The sequence below is a fragment of the Leucopleurus acutus genome, assembly GCF_964270905.1.
Source record: "Leucopleurus acutus genome assembly, chromosome: 2".
NCBI classification, from domain to species: Eukaryota; Metazoa; Chordata; class Mammalia; order Artiodactyla; family Delphinidae; genus Leucopleurus; species Leucopleurus acutus.
In genome coordinates, this window is record NC_139143.1 from 181602599 (window position 1) to 181618603 (window position 16005).

At 55.0% G+C, this 16005-nt stretch overlaps 1 protein-coding gene across 1 annotated transcript in view; it reads right to left on the minus strand.

The window, feature by feature from the left end:
- PLEKHM2 (pleckstrin homology and RUN domain containing M2) overlaps positions 1-16005 on the minus strand; it is a 37960-nt gene that overhangs the window by 5749 nt on the left and 16206 nt on the right. Inside the window, exons 2-10 of the mRNA XM_082832453.1 lie at positions 10297-10403; positions 9796-9905; positions 9127-9226; positions 8484-8571; positions 7461-7647; positions 6073-6132; positions 2812-3040; positions 482-1327; positions 102-171 (exon numbers count right to left, since the gene is read on the minus strand). Coding sequence (XP_082688579.1) covers positions 102-171; positions 482-1327; positions 2812-3040; positions 6073-6132; positions 7461-7647; positions 8484-8571; positions 9127-9226; positions 9796-9905; positions 10297-10403 — 1797 coding nt within the window. The remainder of the gene's footprint in view (positions 1-101; positions 172-481; positions 1328-2811; positions 3041-6072; positions 6133-7460; positions 7648-8483; positions 8572-9126; positions 9227-9795; positions 9906-10296; positions 10404-16005) is intronic.

Below are 16005 nucleotides of genomic sequence, written 5' to 3' on the forward strand. Positions count from 1 at the left end.
CGCTTCCCCTTCGGAGCGGAAGCGGAAGCGGAAGCGGCGGCCCATCCGGCCTCGCCCTTGCTGCGCGGGCTCTCGCTCCTTCTTGAGATCCCGGGACTTACTCTGAAGAGCTGCTCTTCGTTTTCTCGGAACACGTGGATCATGAGCAGGAGTAAGTGATTGTTGTCTACCCTGTGGGAGGGGCGAGCGCAGGAGGGCGCGGTGTCAGGCCGGGCAGGGCCGCGAGGGGCCGCACCGGTGCACACGCGCGACACACATGCACGGGGCCGAGGCAGGCACCCCGAGGTCTCATGTTGGCAGCGGCTCCGCCCCCCACCAGGAGCCAAAGTGAGGGACGGGAGGACCGCACCCCCCTCCTACCTCCCAGCCCAGTCTAGGTCTTCCGGGAGTCGTGCTTGGTGTACTTGGAGGGCAGATGCCCAACGTGCCCTGATCGACGACAGGGGCGTCTCAGGCAAGCGGCACAGACAGACTGGCTCACCTGAACTCTGCCGAGTGGCTCATCTCCGAAGGGCTCCCCTGCCCCTCATCCACCCCGGAGTCCTCGGCGCTGCTCAGACAAGGGCTGGGCTGGTCTCGCTTGAGTTGGCAAAGAGTTTCCTGGGTCCCAGGCTCCTGCTCAGGCACAGGTCCCTCACCGACCAGGGGCAACCGGGTCTCCAGCTCCTGGGCCTCTGGCTCCTGCGTCTCCCCCGGGGTGTCCTCTAGGGGCCGAGGCGCCTGTCCCGGCCCTCGTCCTCCTCCCTCTTCTTCTTGGCCAGCAGCCGCAGGGCTACCAGGAACATGCAGCGGTTGGCCAGGCCCTGCAGGGTCATGGTGGCCGCCACCTGATGCAACAGTACTTGGACTCTCGACGGTAAAGCGGTAGAAGTCCATTGGGGCTGGAAGCCCCTCACTAAAGTCGCAAAATGGCGGCCTCTCCGGGGCGTCCCCGGGAGAGCCAGTCCGAAAGGACTGGTTGGGGGGCTCGACGTGGGAGCACCAGGTGCTGGGGTCCAGCTGCCCGTGGAGCTGATCAATGACCTTACTCAAGGGCTGCCCCAAGCACTCCATGGAGGTGTCCTTCATCTCAGGGATAAGCAGGCCCACCTGGCCGGGCTCTGAGCGCTCGCTGCCCTCGGCTGTGCTGCCGGGCCCCTCTGTCTCCTCCCCGGCGGAGGAGAGGATCTTGTCTGGGGAGACCCGCCCGGGGCCTGGGCTGCTGACGAGGGTGTCACCACTGCCCCGCCTGGCACACGTGTGCTGGGTAGAGACCGGGTGGAGTGGACTTGCTTCCTCATCCGATCTGGGCTTCTTCTTCTTGCCAACTTTCTTCTTCTTGGTGACCCTGGATGGTAGTGATGGGGAGAGGTTTGAATCTGAGCACCCCAGTACTGAGGGCAACGAGATGGGCTGGGTCCAAAGAGGTGATCTGGGACTTCCTTGGTGGCTCAGTGGTTAAGAATCCGCCTGCCAGTGCAGGCGACATGGGTTCGAGCCCTGGTCTGGGAAGATCCCACATGCTGCGGAGCAACTAAGCCCACGAGCCACAACTACTGAGCCCGTGTGCTGCAACTACTGAAGCCCATGGGCCTAGAGCCTGTGCTCCGCAACAAGAGAAGCCACCGTAATGAGAAGCCGGTGCACCGCAACGAAGAGCAGCCCCCGCTCGCCGCAACTAGAGAAAGCCCATGTGCAGCAACGAAGACCCGATGCAGCCAAAAAAAAAAAAAAAAAAAAAAAAAATCATTTAAAAAACAATGTCTTTCAAAAGAGGTGATCCTGGGTGAGGGACCTCTGAGAGCACAGCCAGAGCTTCAGCGGTCCCGGGCAGCACTAGGCGGGAGGCCGGGGGCCGACAGCAGCTCAGGCCCCAAGTACTTCCCACTGCCGGCAGAGGCAGGGCCAGCACGAGGGAGGCACAGACGGCAGCGGCCAGAGGAAGCCCTGAGCGGGTCCTGTGAGTTCTAGCTGATGGTACCACTGGGCTAGCTGTGCTCTAGGGAACAAAAACAGGCTGGTCAGAGCAGTGGCCCCCTGTACTCAGCCTCCCCCTAGCATGTGGGCAGCCGACCCTGAGCTGACCCTCCTTGCCGTGCGGGGTCATTAGGATAATTCAAAAGAATCAAAGCCTTCTGAGCTCAAACTCCTTGGTTCCGAGTTGGCTGAAGTGGGCCTGGCTAAGCAGCCCTGGGTCTGAACCACTCAAGCTGCTCTGGACTCCAACCAGCCTGTGGGAGCTGGACTCCTGGCTCCAGTCACTGGGGAGCAATTCCCCCACCCTGGGCCGGCAAGCCTCTGGGAGGTCTGACGTGCACATCTTCTTATTCAGGGTGGAGAGACTCCAGAGCAGGAGCCAGGGAGGTCAGGGAGCCGAGGAGGCTCTGGGCCAAGAGTTTCCCAACCTGCCACCCACCTCCTCCTTCCCTGTTACGTCCCCAGCAGTACGATGAAGATGCTCTTCTTGCAGCGAGCCATGCTGAACTAGAATTAGTACGAATCTCAGAAATTGTGCTCTAATGTCCAAGAACTCCCTTGGAACGAAGTCCAGGCTGAAGGTGCTTTCTGGATGGACCAGACAAATGCCCCAGCAGTCTGGGCACAGCCCCAGAGGCTGGCCATGTTGATGCCTGTGTCACCCATCTTCCCTCTGTTTCCTCTTGATCAAAGAACTACTGAGCAGGGGTGAGGTACCTAGTCTTCGGGAAGATGCCCAAATGCCCTCCGGGGGGGAGAAGGTCCTAGTCTGCATGGACTAAAAAGTGATGCTAGGAGTGGACAGGATGGACACCAGGACACTCACCCAGCTTCTCGAGGCCCCTCCCCACTGACCTGATGACCTCGAGCTCTGTGCAGGTGTCTGGCAAGTCCGGGGTATGGGGCTCCCCCTTCTCCTGAGAGGCGGTGTGCACAGGGGTGGTGTCGGAGGAGGACACGGTCTCTGCCTGGTCCTCATTGAAGGGGTTGTGGCGCTGGGTGGGACTCTTGGTGGAAGCCTTGCTGCTGGCCGGGTCCGAGGCAGTAGAGCGGGGGCCACTGACAGTGTCTGTGAGGTCTCCATCTGGGAGAACAGGAAACACGAGACAGCCCGTCAGACACCAGCTGGGGACCACAGGCCCCCAAAGCATGCCTTATCTCAAGAGGGAGGCAGGTGAGTTCAGGGAAATCTGATCGGGGTGGCCTTGTTTCAGGAGTAGAAGCCCCAGGCCAACAGGACAGGGGGTTTGTGCTTTAAGAGCAACTTGGAGGAATGCCATCACCACCACCACTGGGCCCCCCCCCCACAAGAGCTCACAACAATGTGGCCAAGTTTGAGTTAAGAGCTCCAAGGTTAAGCAGCCTCCAGGCTTAAGCCCCTTGGGGATGGTGACCCTGATGCCTCAGAAGATGGGCTGCACACCTCTCAGCTTAACCTTAGAGCCTCCTTTAGCGCCAGACACCCCCGACCAGACTGAGATACCCAAAGCCTTCTGAAGGGTCCCCCACAGTGGCAGATACAAAGGAACAAAGGAAGAGAGAAGGGAGCCAGGATCAGAGAAAATGAGGGGTGCAGAGGCTGCAAGGCCAGGATAGGGTCCAAGGGTGAAGAGCGAGGGGGAGGGGCAGGAAGGAGGACCCAGGGCAGAGAAAGAAAGGTGCGCAGAGTGGCTGCCCCTCGCCGCCACAGATGCCTTGTGGGCCCTTCTCCTTCGATATCCCACCGGGCACCCCTTTAAGGCGGGTGCTGAGAACTCCATTTCATCCAAACCTCAGCCTGCCTACTGGTCCTCTCTGGGCACACACTCTCCCAGGGCTCCCCCCGGGAGATGACGCAGCCCCTCTAGAGAGGAGCTGGTTTAACGGCTGCCCTCACCTCCAACCGTCCATCCCAGGTCACTGGAACGGGACACAGAGGGGAGGGGGTGTCAGCATGAAAGCACATAGGGTGTTTATCCAGTGGCAGATGGGAGGCCACCCATGCTGGCAGAATAGCCTGGGTGACAGTTAACGGCAAAGCACACAGGATGTTCATGCTCCAGCTGCAGCTCGCTCACATCTTGCTGGCCTTTATCTGCCAGAGGAGACGTGGCAAACATGCTTCCCACCCTCAGCCTCATCTGGAAGGGCCAACCTGCTTAGTGGATCTTGGAAACCACTGGGCAGCTGTCTGCTGACGCAGCCCATCATCAAAAGTACACTGTCTTTTAATATAAGGACGAATGAGGGGGCAAAAAGCAACTCCCAGCTCTGCCAGAAAGACACTAGTGAAATATGAGACTGTCTTCAGATGTCCAGGGACCCCAGCCAGAACCCTGGTTCTCAGACGCAGAAAAGCCTGCCCTTCAGCATGAAAGAAGCCTCCTGCCAAGCCCACGCGTTCCTGGTCCAGCCCGAGATGTGCGGTTACGTCCCCCTTGGGGAGGGGGTCCCAAGAGGTGGGCAAGCAGACCTTCGGACGTGGTGGGGGTCAAGGCTGGGATACCCACCAGTTCTGGTTTTTTTCTGGCTGTGCTGCGCAGCAGCACGCGGGATCTTAGTTCCCCGACCAGGGATCAAACCCGTGCCGTGCCCCCTGCAGTGGGAGCGCAGAGTCTTAACCAACTGGACCGCCAGGGAAGTCCCTACCCCCAGTTATGTAAATGAGCCAAGGACCATGGGAAGGCCTCCCCAGTCCCCACCCCAGGGCCCAGAGCTGCCCTCCAAATCCTGCTCTCCTCCAGGTCTTAGGAGAAGATGAAGCCTCCCCAAGGAAGCTTCCAGAACCGGCTCAGGGAGGCTTCAGTGCTCTAGGGACTCAGGAAAGCAGGAGATGGCTGCTGGGACAATCTCAGCCCGCCCTGGAGCCCGGCCCGGCCCGAGCAAGCCGTGTGACTGGGCTGTTAGTTCTCAGGCCACAGGGAGCTCTGGAGGGCTGCAGACGAGGCTCAGGCCCTGCTTGTCAAGTGACTGCAACAGGCAGCAGGTAGCTGGGTCAGGAGGAGGTTAGTTGTTAGGGGGGAGGGGGGCGGAATCAATGCCCAGCATGTGCGCTGCGAGAAGAGAGGCTGAAAGGATAAATGATGTTGTTATGATGGAATTCTGGATTTCAAGCTCATCTTAACTTAAAACGGGGGACTCTTCCATGGTACTCTGTTGGCCAGATGACATAATTTATTTTTCCCAATGCGATATCTTCCCTCTAACTTAAGCTACTGCACACTTGCGTTACTTGGGAAAAGATCATCTATCAGATGACGGCTCTAACAACACGGGGCTCAGCTCCGAGCAGCAGGGAGAACCGCCGTCCCGCGGCTCTGGGTGACCAGTCGGCACCTCCTCCTCCAGAGGCTGCCCCCCTGCCCCCATCCTGGGTGGAAGTGGCCCACAGGGCAAGAGGCTGTTTAGTAAGGCGGGTCTGGTTATGGCCTCAGCTTTAAGGAGGAAGGATTAACCTTCTCAGAAACATGCCCTCTGCTTGAAATGATCCCAGGAATCCTCATGACTGTTCTCGAGCCCAGAAGTGGCGTCACCAGCAGAAAAATGCCCAAGCATTGCTGCCACCTAGTGGACAGGGTGGGAGGGTTGGCAGATTTTATTTTAGTCGGCCTTAAAACTTCAAAGAGAATCTCCCTAGAGGGAGTTTCAGTCATGCCAGGGCAATTTCCCTCATTTGGACTTCAGTCTCTATCAAAAACACCCGAGGGGAAGCCATTAAGAACAGAATCGAGCCCCTCTGCCTTTGCTTCCTGATGCTTCTGATACAGAAGCGCATCTGACCTGAATAGGAGCCTACCACCCACGTGTTCAAAGGCAGTGTTTCCCTGCGCACATCTGGTGCATCGACTGGCACTGGAATCAGGAAGGGTGATCCCTGTGTCCCCGAAACGCAGACACTTAGTGACTCCACAGGGCCACTGCATAAAGGCAGGAGTCCTGCACTGGGAGAAGGGGTTGGCCTAGGACTCAAGGTCAAGTTCTCCTACTGCAGAATTCCATCTACCAGAACACCAAACTTGGCTTTATTATGATCATTGATATTATTATAAATAATGAGCTGATTTTGAATCATGCAGCAAGCTTGGTATGGAAACGTTGCAAAACAGGAAAAGAGGGTAACAGCGGACTCTGTCCCACCTTCCCAGTCTGTGCTGGGTACAGACGGCACTGCTGGAAACACATCTCCAAAATCATAATCTATAAAAATGAGGGACAAAACTGAAGATTAGAAACACAGGCAGTGGAAGGGCAGGGAGGGTGGGGGCAACAGGGTGGGAGACATTGGGAGAAAACAAGAGAGGAAAAATTAAACTTTCTATATTTTATCTGACAACATCAGGGGAACTTTGAGGACCCCAGCTCCTTCTCAGCTCCGGTACTGGCCCAGTAGCCTCTGACCAGCTAGAAAGACCTGGGGGCAATCGGTTCCAACCCCAGAAGGACATGGCTCCCCTGTACCTAACCTCCTTTCCGGTCCCTGCTTTCCTTCCCTCCACCCCCAGCAGCTGAGATGAGGTGGGCTCAAGGGGACACTTCTTTCCCTGGGCAATCTGGCAGCTCCCTTGAGGCCTGTCCCTCCGGCTTCTGGCGGAAGCCCCTGAGCCCAACCCAAGGAGACTGAGCTGCCATCTCCTGCTTCTACAACGAGCGACACAGGCCTTGCTAACAGCGAGTCTATGTCCCTCCCTGGGACATAGCGCCACAGCACAGGCAGAAATAAAGAAAGAAGAAGGTCAAGGTCTCAATGTTAATGCAATTGTAGGGAGTCCCTGGGGCTGAACTTGTGCTTGGAGCCCCTTCCCTGCAGGTGGGGTGGGGTCCCATAAATGAAGAGCTCTGGTCCCCACAGGTGACGAGGCGGGGAAAACAGCCAGTTTTATTAGATGAACACGGAGGCCGAAGGTTTGGAAGAAATCAGGCTGTTCCAACCAGTTGTTGGACCAAGATAACAAATGACCTACAGGCGTGAGGACGTTTTCAGTCTTTGATGGCATGAGTGTGATGAGTGTGAACACCTCCAACATGCTGGCAGGTACGGGAGGGACTCGGAAATCGATGGACCCATGGGAAAGGGGGGCGAGTCTTCCTCCAAACTTTAGACCCATCGGGTCCTCCCTCCTCCTTCTAGGGGTCGCTTATAGACTCTTTCCACCTAAAATCGAGGGTAGGATGAACTCCCCCGAAGTGGGTGGCGCTCACCCCTGGAATGTCAGGAAGAGTTTCCAGGCTGCCCTGCTAATCCCCCCGACCTCAGAGAACGGCCCTGGGCATATGGCTACAGGTTTCTGGAAAAGGGTCTGACATTCGTAAGATCTCACTTTGGCTTTTTACCCCCAGTATCAGTTTTTGAGCCACCACAGGGACTCTGGGGAAATGAAGATCTGGGAAACGACTGGCCCCGTTTAACTCCGAATTTCCACCACTGGACCAGAACCAGCCAAGAAAGACTCCCCTCAGCCAGGCTTACGCGGCTCCAAATCCGTTTCGCCACAGAGGCCGGACCCCTCCCCGCCCCGGGCACTCACCCTCACTAGACGGGGCGATGGCACTGTCGTCCCACTCCAGGGTGGTGGAGGTGACGGAGTTGAAGGAGTTGAGGGAGAGGCTGTCCGAGCCGTGGACCGAGCTGGGGAGGCGGTCTTCAAAGTCCAGCAGGTACTGGGGTTTGTAGTAGTCGGGCATGTAGGGGGCCAAGTCTAAGTAGGGGGCGTCCTGGGGAGAGAAGGGGAGAGGCAGGCTTGGGTGACGGGAGGCCTGGGTGGGCCCAAAGGCACGGCCTTCCAAGGATCTGCCTTCACACCCTCCCAGGCCGGTGTTTCTTTGGAAATCTATGTCCTTACGGTGCTAAATCCAGAAATAAGCTGTTCAAAGGAGGACTGTGAACGGCTGTGGTTCGTAAGGCTGTGGACTTGGGGCCCAGAGATGACAGTGCCCACTGGGCCTTCTGACCCTCCTTGACCTCTTGTATATTAGAGTCGCTCATTTGCTCCAGTTTCTACTACTTTTCAGTAGCCAAGTTCCTCTTCCGGTCTGTGCTGCCGGGGTTGGGACCTAGGCTGGTGACCCAATTAGGACGGGGCGGCTGCGCGCATCTTGACAAGACCGCAGAGGAGCCTCTGCAGCTCCTGGGCCGCCCTGCACCTCTCCAGTGCGTGACCGTGACCGTGAGGGAGGCCGGGAAGCAGGGAGCTGAGAGGCTTGCAGGATCCCGGGAGGCACAGGGATGAACCTGCCTCGTCTCTGGACGACGACTCACGTCCTGATCACGAAGGAGAATACTCCAGTGCTAAAATGCTCCAGGCAATGCGGCTTTTCTCCAATGTGGGACAGAGAGACAGGAAGGAGTACCCCAAACCAGGAATTCTGGCCAAGAGAGAATCACCTCAACCCCACACCGTTCCACTGGTCAGACCCTGAGCTGTTCCCTCACCTGAATGGAAAGGATGGTGCTCAGACTCAGTCACACCCGTCAGGCTCCCTGAGCGGGACCACGTGCCCAACCCGCCCGCCCCTCTGCTCCAGGAGCAGCGAGAGCCATGGCGTCTCACCAGGTCCAGGTCGAACCGAATGAACTCCAGCCCAGACACCAAGGTCAGGAAGAGGGTCAGGTGGTCATGGCTGCAGACCAGGGCATTCCTGCGAGACACGGGAAGGGGCGAGGGTAGTTCTGGGTCTGGTTACCAGCGCGGCCCCGCCTCCCCCGCAAGCCAGCTGCGCTGAGGTTCGGCATGTGGCGTCCCTCCACCCCAAGCTTGATGCGGTCTTCACCCACCCCCTTCCAGCGCTCTCCGGCTGGCTTCCGGGCCGTAGGACACTTTACTGCCCTGCCTGTGTCTTCAGATACGGGGCGGGGCCGCAGCAGCTCTCAGGCAGCTGCTCTAAATCCCCTGTTCCCGCGGCAACCCCAGCGGAGGCTGAGCCTCCAGTCAGGACTGAGGCCTGGGTGGGGGATCGGGCAGGGGCGGACTAGGCACCAAACCACTCCCAGGAGCCCGGCCGGAACCAGCACACCTGGCCAGGGCCGTCACAGGCAAGCTCCCCTGGCCCTCTGGCCATCGCTGACGTGTCCTCAGCACGCACCGCCAGGCCAGGCCTCGGGGTGCCACAGCGCGGTGTCTGTGTGTGACGGGAGACTTTGGGACGGGGCCCGGGCGCCCTGGAGCGGCGTGAGACAGCGCTCCGGACACTCACTTGACGTAGTACTTGTGCAGGAGACCCAGGTTCTCCTGGAACAGCCGCAGATAGCTCTCCAGGGAGTTCTCGTTGAGGGCCAGGTACAGCCAGGCCCGGCCTGCAGACAAAGGGCAGGAGTAAGCCACTAAGGGGTGCTGGCTTTCCTTGGCCCAGCAAGGGTGGGAAGGGCAGCAAGAATGGCGGAGGGGAGCCAGCGCCCCAGCAGCCTTCTCTCCTGACGGAGCGCCGCACCCTGAGACCTTGATTTTCCCTGTCAAACCCTAGCCTGTAACTGGCCAGGAAACTTGGATGAACGGGGCAGATCGCAAACTCCAGATGGGTTGAGAAGTGCAAGGACTTTTCACTGATCCTGTAGCTGACACTGACCCTGGCTCAGGGAGAGAGGCGAGACCCCCCCACTAGGTGCTCGGGCTGGGATTTGGTAGGAGCCCCGCTCTCTTCAGCATCTCACTTTCCCTCCTCACAGCCACGATGCTCCGGCCAAATGTCATGTGCGGGACGAAGAGAGGCCTCGTGGAGGGCGCTGGCATTTTAACCAGCCTCCGCCACTGGACACCACAAGGCACTCGGCCTCCCGGGCGGACCCTGAGGTCACACCTGAGCCCCAAGCTGCCCCCAGGGAGGGCGGGACTGGTCCCGTCGCCGAGCCCACCCGGTACTACTCACTGCGTCCCAGGTTGGTGGCCACGTGCTGCAGCACCTCGATCTGCTTGATGGCCTCTCTCCGGGTGAAATGCACCACCAGCACCCAGTAGCCAGATGAGAGGTCTTGCAGTCTGAGAAAACAGGACAGGAGCTGCTATGACCTAAACGGGGCCACCCTGGGAAGCTGCAGTCAGTTGGTCCACCAGCCTTCGTGTCAGGAGGAAGCCCAAGGCTGAAAGCAAGGGATTCCCAGCGGGACCCCCAGGCAGCCACCAGGCCTTCACACCATCATTTCATCTGTCGCTAATCCTTTCCCCAGTCATTCATGCCCGCTCAGAGACGGATTACTGGGATAACCCCAGACAGTCTGCAGCCCACCTGAGTGAGACAAATCGTTTTCTGCTAAGGGAAAGAAGAAATAAAAGGCAGACGAGGCTAGGGACTTCCCTCTGAGGGCTACTCACGGGCTTGGGGTCCTGCCCTGCTGCTCTGTACTGTCCTCTCCAGAGGCCACCTCCTTACCCATAGAGCAGGGCGTGGTCCAAGTGCTCACACAGACGCTGCAGGACCTTGTCGTGGTTCCGGATGGCAGGGGTCTCATCTTCACATGCAGCAAAGTAGCTTTGCAACTGAAAGGGAAAAAAGGAAGTTCCCCCAGATTAGAAATGGATAATAAAGAGGAGGGCCATGGAAGTTCTGGAATCAAGAAGGGAGCCGAGAAAACCAGTCAAAGGGTGTATCTGTGTTGACCAGCAGAGAGTTGACCTCAAACTGCCTACACCAACTGCTTATCCTATACTGCATGTTCCAGAGGCACAGGAGGACACTTAGAGCCCAGTCCCCACGAGGCACTCAGTAAGTGCTTGGCACGATGACAGCTCGATGCTGGTGAGGAATTCATGGTCTATGATGTGGGTCTCCGGGGGTACCAGGCTTCAAGCCAGGGCCGCCGAGCTCCACAACTCCAGGGGCACTACCTACAGTGCTACGTACATAAATGAACACTCAGTGCCCAGTGTAAATCCCCCTGCCCCGCCCCTGGAGTTGGTCACACAGTGGCCCGGCCTGGAGCTGTCCCTCTGCACAAACTAAGGGCTGATGGACGTGGGCACCTGCTCCAACGGCCTTCTTGCCAGAGGCTGACATGGGACGCTGGACTTACCTGAGGAAGCCGGCCAGGCTGGATAAGGATCCAGGTACCTTGCCAGGCTCAGGTCAAGCCCCACACCAAGAAGGACACTGTTCCCAGGCTGGACTGAAAACAGGAGATTTGGCCAGTAGGCGAGATGAGCTGCAGCCTGAGGAAACCCCAGCAGGCTGACGGAGGTGAGGGCAGCTCGCTCAGCTCTGTTAAGGCCAAGAAAGCCCAGATCAGGACTGAGTTCTCTGCAGCCACAGTGAGGAGGGGGCCCTGTCAGGCGAAGCGCCAGGAGAAAAGTCTTTCCCACTTCATTGGGCCACACTCTGGTCTGCTGCTGCCCTTCTAATGGCCAGAAGGGGAAGAACACACAAAAAAGAGCACCCATCCCTGTACACCCGTCTCAGGTTTAAGCTCCTGGCTCTGGGGAGACGTGCTCTCAAGTTTTTTCTGGAAGCAGTGGTAGAGACAGCAGCAGCAGACAGGACACATCGACCACGCCCGCAAGCACGCGCTCTTGGCGAGAAGCCAACAATGCAGCTCCCACAACAAAAATAGCTTCTCTTACTCTGTGGCCTGGAGTAAGCCCAGCAGCCCTGCTGGCCCCGGACAGGCCTCGGTCCTGCAGGGTCTGCCCCTCCTTCCAAGAGGCAGGCAAAACAGAGCTCCAGGAGGAGAGGTTTCTAGAACTGAAAGAAAGAGCAAAGAGCCTACGAAAACTGCAGTGGCCGAAGGTATGCCTGCACGGCTTAGTACTGAGAACCATGACGTCGGGGGCCAGGGTTTTTTTTTGTTTGTTTGTTTTTATTTCAAAATCCAAGTAAATCTGAGATCAGAGATTCTTAGATGTTAGAACTGGAAGGATCTTTAGAGAACTAGTACAACTCCCTTATTAAAGAAGGAAAACAGAGGCTTATTTATTTTCTTGATTATAAAAGTAGCCACACCCACCATGCTTGAAAAACATGGAAAAGTTTAAAATTTTACTGATCTTGACGTGCAGGCTCAGCAGCCATGGCTCACGGGCCCAGCCGCTCCACGGCACGTGGGATCTTCCCGGACCGGGGCACAAACCCGCGTCCCCTGCATCGGCAGGCGGACTCTCAACCACTGCGCCACCAGGGAAGTCCCCTGATTTATTTTTAAACAGAGAAGGTGACTAAGGCCAACAAAGGTTAAGTCCTTCACTATGATTTTCAGCTAAGTGAGGGAGCCACGGCTGGAACTCGGACTCCTTTATCAGGTCAAGATACCTTAAAAAATAAATATTCTGAAAGCAGTATTTGCTCATTGTAAAAGTTTAAGCAACACGGAAGTGTGTATAAATGTAAAGACCTCCTCTCCCCTGTCCCCCACTGGGAACAGCCTGTGTGTGTGCCCTCCCAACTCTTTTCCTGCACACATAGACTTAAGAAAAAAAAGTGAAATGGGATCATGCTGTACTCATTGTTCTGAAACCTTTTCCTTAATAGAAAAAGATTTAATAAGCCATTTTTCTAGACTATTTTGTCTAATTGATCCAATGTTTCTTCCAATACGTCAAACATATACTTCCATATCATTACATACAGATCCACTCCATTCTTTTTTTTTTTTTTTTTTTTTGCGGTACGCAGACCTCTCACTGCTGTGGCCTCTCCCGTTGCGGAGCACAGGCTCCGGACGCGCAGGCTCAGCAGCCATGGTTCACGGGCCCAGCCGCTCCGTGGCATGTGGGATCTTCCCGGACCAGGGCACGAACCCGTGTCCCCTGCATCGGCAGGCGGACTCTCAACCACTGCGCCACCAGGGAAACCCGAAAAATGGTATTTTTGCAAAACTGAGTCTTTCCATCCACGAACATGGAATTTTTTTTTCCATTTATGCATGTCTTCTTTTACATACTTGGTAAGTTTTCCAGCTTTCTCTGGATAGGTCTTTCACATTTGAAGGGGAGAGGCTGCATACATACACATGGTACTAAGAGTTAGGGAACAGTCTGTAACCAGGAGACAATTAACCAGGAGACAATTTCTGCAAAAAGTATAATAGAAAGAGTGTATAACATGGTGGTGAAGAGCAAGGGCTCTGGACAGGAAACATGGGTCCAAAGACTGGCTCTGCTACTACAGAGCTGAGTAGCTTTGGCAAATTACTTAACCCTCTAACCCTCATTTTTTTCTCATCTGTAAAATGGATTCAAAAGATTGTTTAGAGCTGAGCTGTCCAATACAGCCAGCCACTAGCTACATGTGACTATTTGGATTTAATTAAATTTAAAATTAAACAAAAGTAAAAATCCAGTTCTTCAGTTGCACTAGCCCCATTTCAAATGTTCAGTGGCTACTGTACTGGACAGTGTAGATATAGATATCAGTCCATTATTGCAGAAAGGTCTGTTGGTTTAGGGGATCAAATGATATAAAGCATGCAAAAGGCTTAGCATAGATCCTGGTAAGCAACGAGTGCTCAGTAAGCATTAGCCAAGATTCTTTTATCTATCTATCTATTGGCTGTGTTGGGTCTTTGTTGCTGAGTGCAGGCTTTCTCTAGTTGTGGTGTGTGGGGGCTACTCTTTGTTGCGGTGCGCCGGCTTCTCATTGCGGTGGCTTCTGTTGCGGAGCACAGGTTCTAGGCAAGTGGGCTGCAGTAGTTGTGGCTCGCGGGCTGCAGTAGTTGTGGCTCACGGGCTCTAGAATGCAGGCTCAGTAGTTGTGGTGCACGGGCTTAGCTGCTCCACAGCATGTGGAATCTTCCCGGACCAGGGCTCGAACCTGTGTCCCCTGCATTGGCAGGCGGATTCTTAACCACTGCGCCACTAGGGAAGCCCCTAGGCAACATTCTTAAGAATAATGAAGCCACAGGACGGTTCACGCAGCATTATTTACAACAGCCAAGCTATGGAAGAAATCTCAGTGTCTATTGACAGATGAATGGATAAAGAAGTGGTATATATACAATGGAATATTACTCAGCCATAAAACAAAACAAACAAACATAACAAAACAGATACAGACTCATAGCTACAGAGAACAAACTGGTGGTTTGCTAGAGGGGAGAGGGGTGGAGGGATGGGCAAAATAGGTGAACGGGACTAAGAGGTACAAACTTTCAGTCATAAAATAAATAATTCACGGGGAAGTAATGTACAGCAGCAGTCCCCAACCTTTTTGGCACCAGGGACCTGTTTTTTGGAAGACAATTTTTTCCACGGACGGTGGGAGGAGGGGATGGTTTCGGGATGATTCAAGCGCATTACGTTTATTGTGCACTTTATTTCTATTATTATTAGGTTGTAATATATAATGAAATAATTATACCACTCACCATAATGCTGACAGCAGGTGGAGCTCAGGTGGAAATGCGAGCGATGGGGAGCGGCTGTAAATACAGACGAAGCTTCGCTCACCCGCCCGCCGCTCACCTCCTGCTGTGCGGCCTGGTTCCTAACAGGCCACGGACTGGTACCGGGGGTTGGGGACCCCTGATGTACAGCATGGGGAATATAGTCAATAATACTGTAATAACTTTGTATGGTGACTTATCATGGTGATTTTATAATGAATAGAAATATCGAATCACTATGCTGCACACCTGAAACTAATATAATGTTGTAAGTTAATTACACTTCAAATAAATAAATAAACAGAAGCAACAGTGAACCCATATTCTCAGCCACACCAATGACACACCACTTAGCTCAACGTAAGTTCAGGGGCAAAGAAGACTCAGTGATGTTCTCTGCTCTCAAGAACCAGTATCCTGTTCACCAGCTCATTAGCAGGTGGTTCCAAAGCCTATTCTTTAACCACTCTTTTACAGCAGGTTGATAAAAATTTTCCATTATCTCAGGGAACAAGGAGACCTTCCATCAATGTGACAACCCAGCACAGTTCTTGAGAGGAGCAGGAAGGCGAAAGGGACTGTCTCTGAGTCAGTGACGGGAGCGTTTCAGGAGCTCTGCCAACAGCTTGAGCTCACACTCCGGGAGCTGGTCAGAAAGCACCACATAAAGATGCACAGCTGAAGTCTTCTCCCCCCGCCATGGAGAGGCAGCTGCGAGGAGCCACTCACGGCACCAGGAAGGTCACAGGCTCTGAAAGTGGGAGGAGAGCAAACATCGAGGCCTCATTTGAGGGCCCCTGAGCAAGCGAATCAATGAAGTGAGGATAATGGGCAGATTTTATTCCAAGTTACTCTTCAGTGACACACAATACTTGCTGGTGGAGCTACCACTGGCTGTAATTAGAGCCATCATTTATTGAATGCTTGTTATGTGCACTAGGAAGGCAGCAGACAACTTGGATTTTTTTTTTTTTTCCGGTACATGGGCCTCTCACTGTTGTGGCCTCCCCTGTTGTGGAGCCCAGGCTCCGGACGCGCAGGCTCAGCGGCCATGGCTCACGGGCCCAGCCGCTCCGCGGCACGTGGGATCTTCCCGGACCGGGGCACGAACCCGTGTCCCCTGCATCGGCAGGTGGACTCTCAACCACTGCGCCACCAGGGGAGCCCTACAACTTGGATTTGAATGTGGGCTCTGCTACCCACTCACTGTGTGGCCTTGGGCAAGTTACTTAACCTCTCTAAACTCAGTTTCCTGCTCTACAGCCCTACAGGTTGTGTGAGGGTTCAGATAATACCTCAGCTGTTTATCAAAGAGCACGATGCCTTGGAAACACTTCATAAATGTTAGCAGCTGTGATGACGTACTTCACAAACACTACTTAACTTAGTCATCACAGCAACCCCATAAAGTAGGTCACAGAGCTAGTAAGTGGTAGAGGCAGATTTTAAAGCCAGGTCTTCTCATCCAACCTGGCTTCAAGATCCCCGAGTCAATGACGTATATAAAGTGTTGTTCTAATATGCTGTTCTAATATGTTGTAGGAGAACCCAAGAAAGTGAAACGCACTCCCCTCTTTTTTAAGTCACAGGAACTAAAAAGCCCACAGTGCACATGAGACCAGTGTCTTCTGCAGCTCTGCTTCCTGGAAGATGGATTGAGGAGAAAGGCTGGTGTGGCTCCTTTAAGAAGAAAGCTTGCCTGCTCTCTCCATCCTTTTGCCCCACGTTGGCCTCTTCCCAGCAGTGAGGAAGTGCACTGTTTGGTTAAA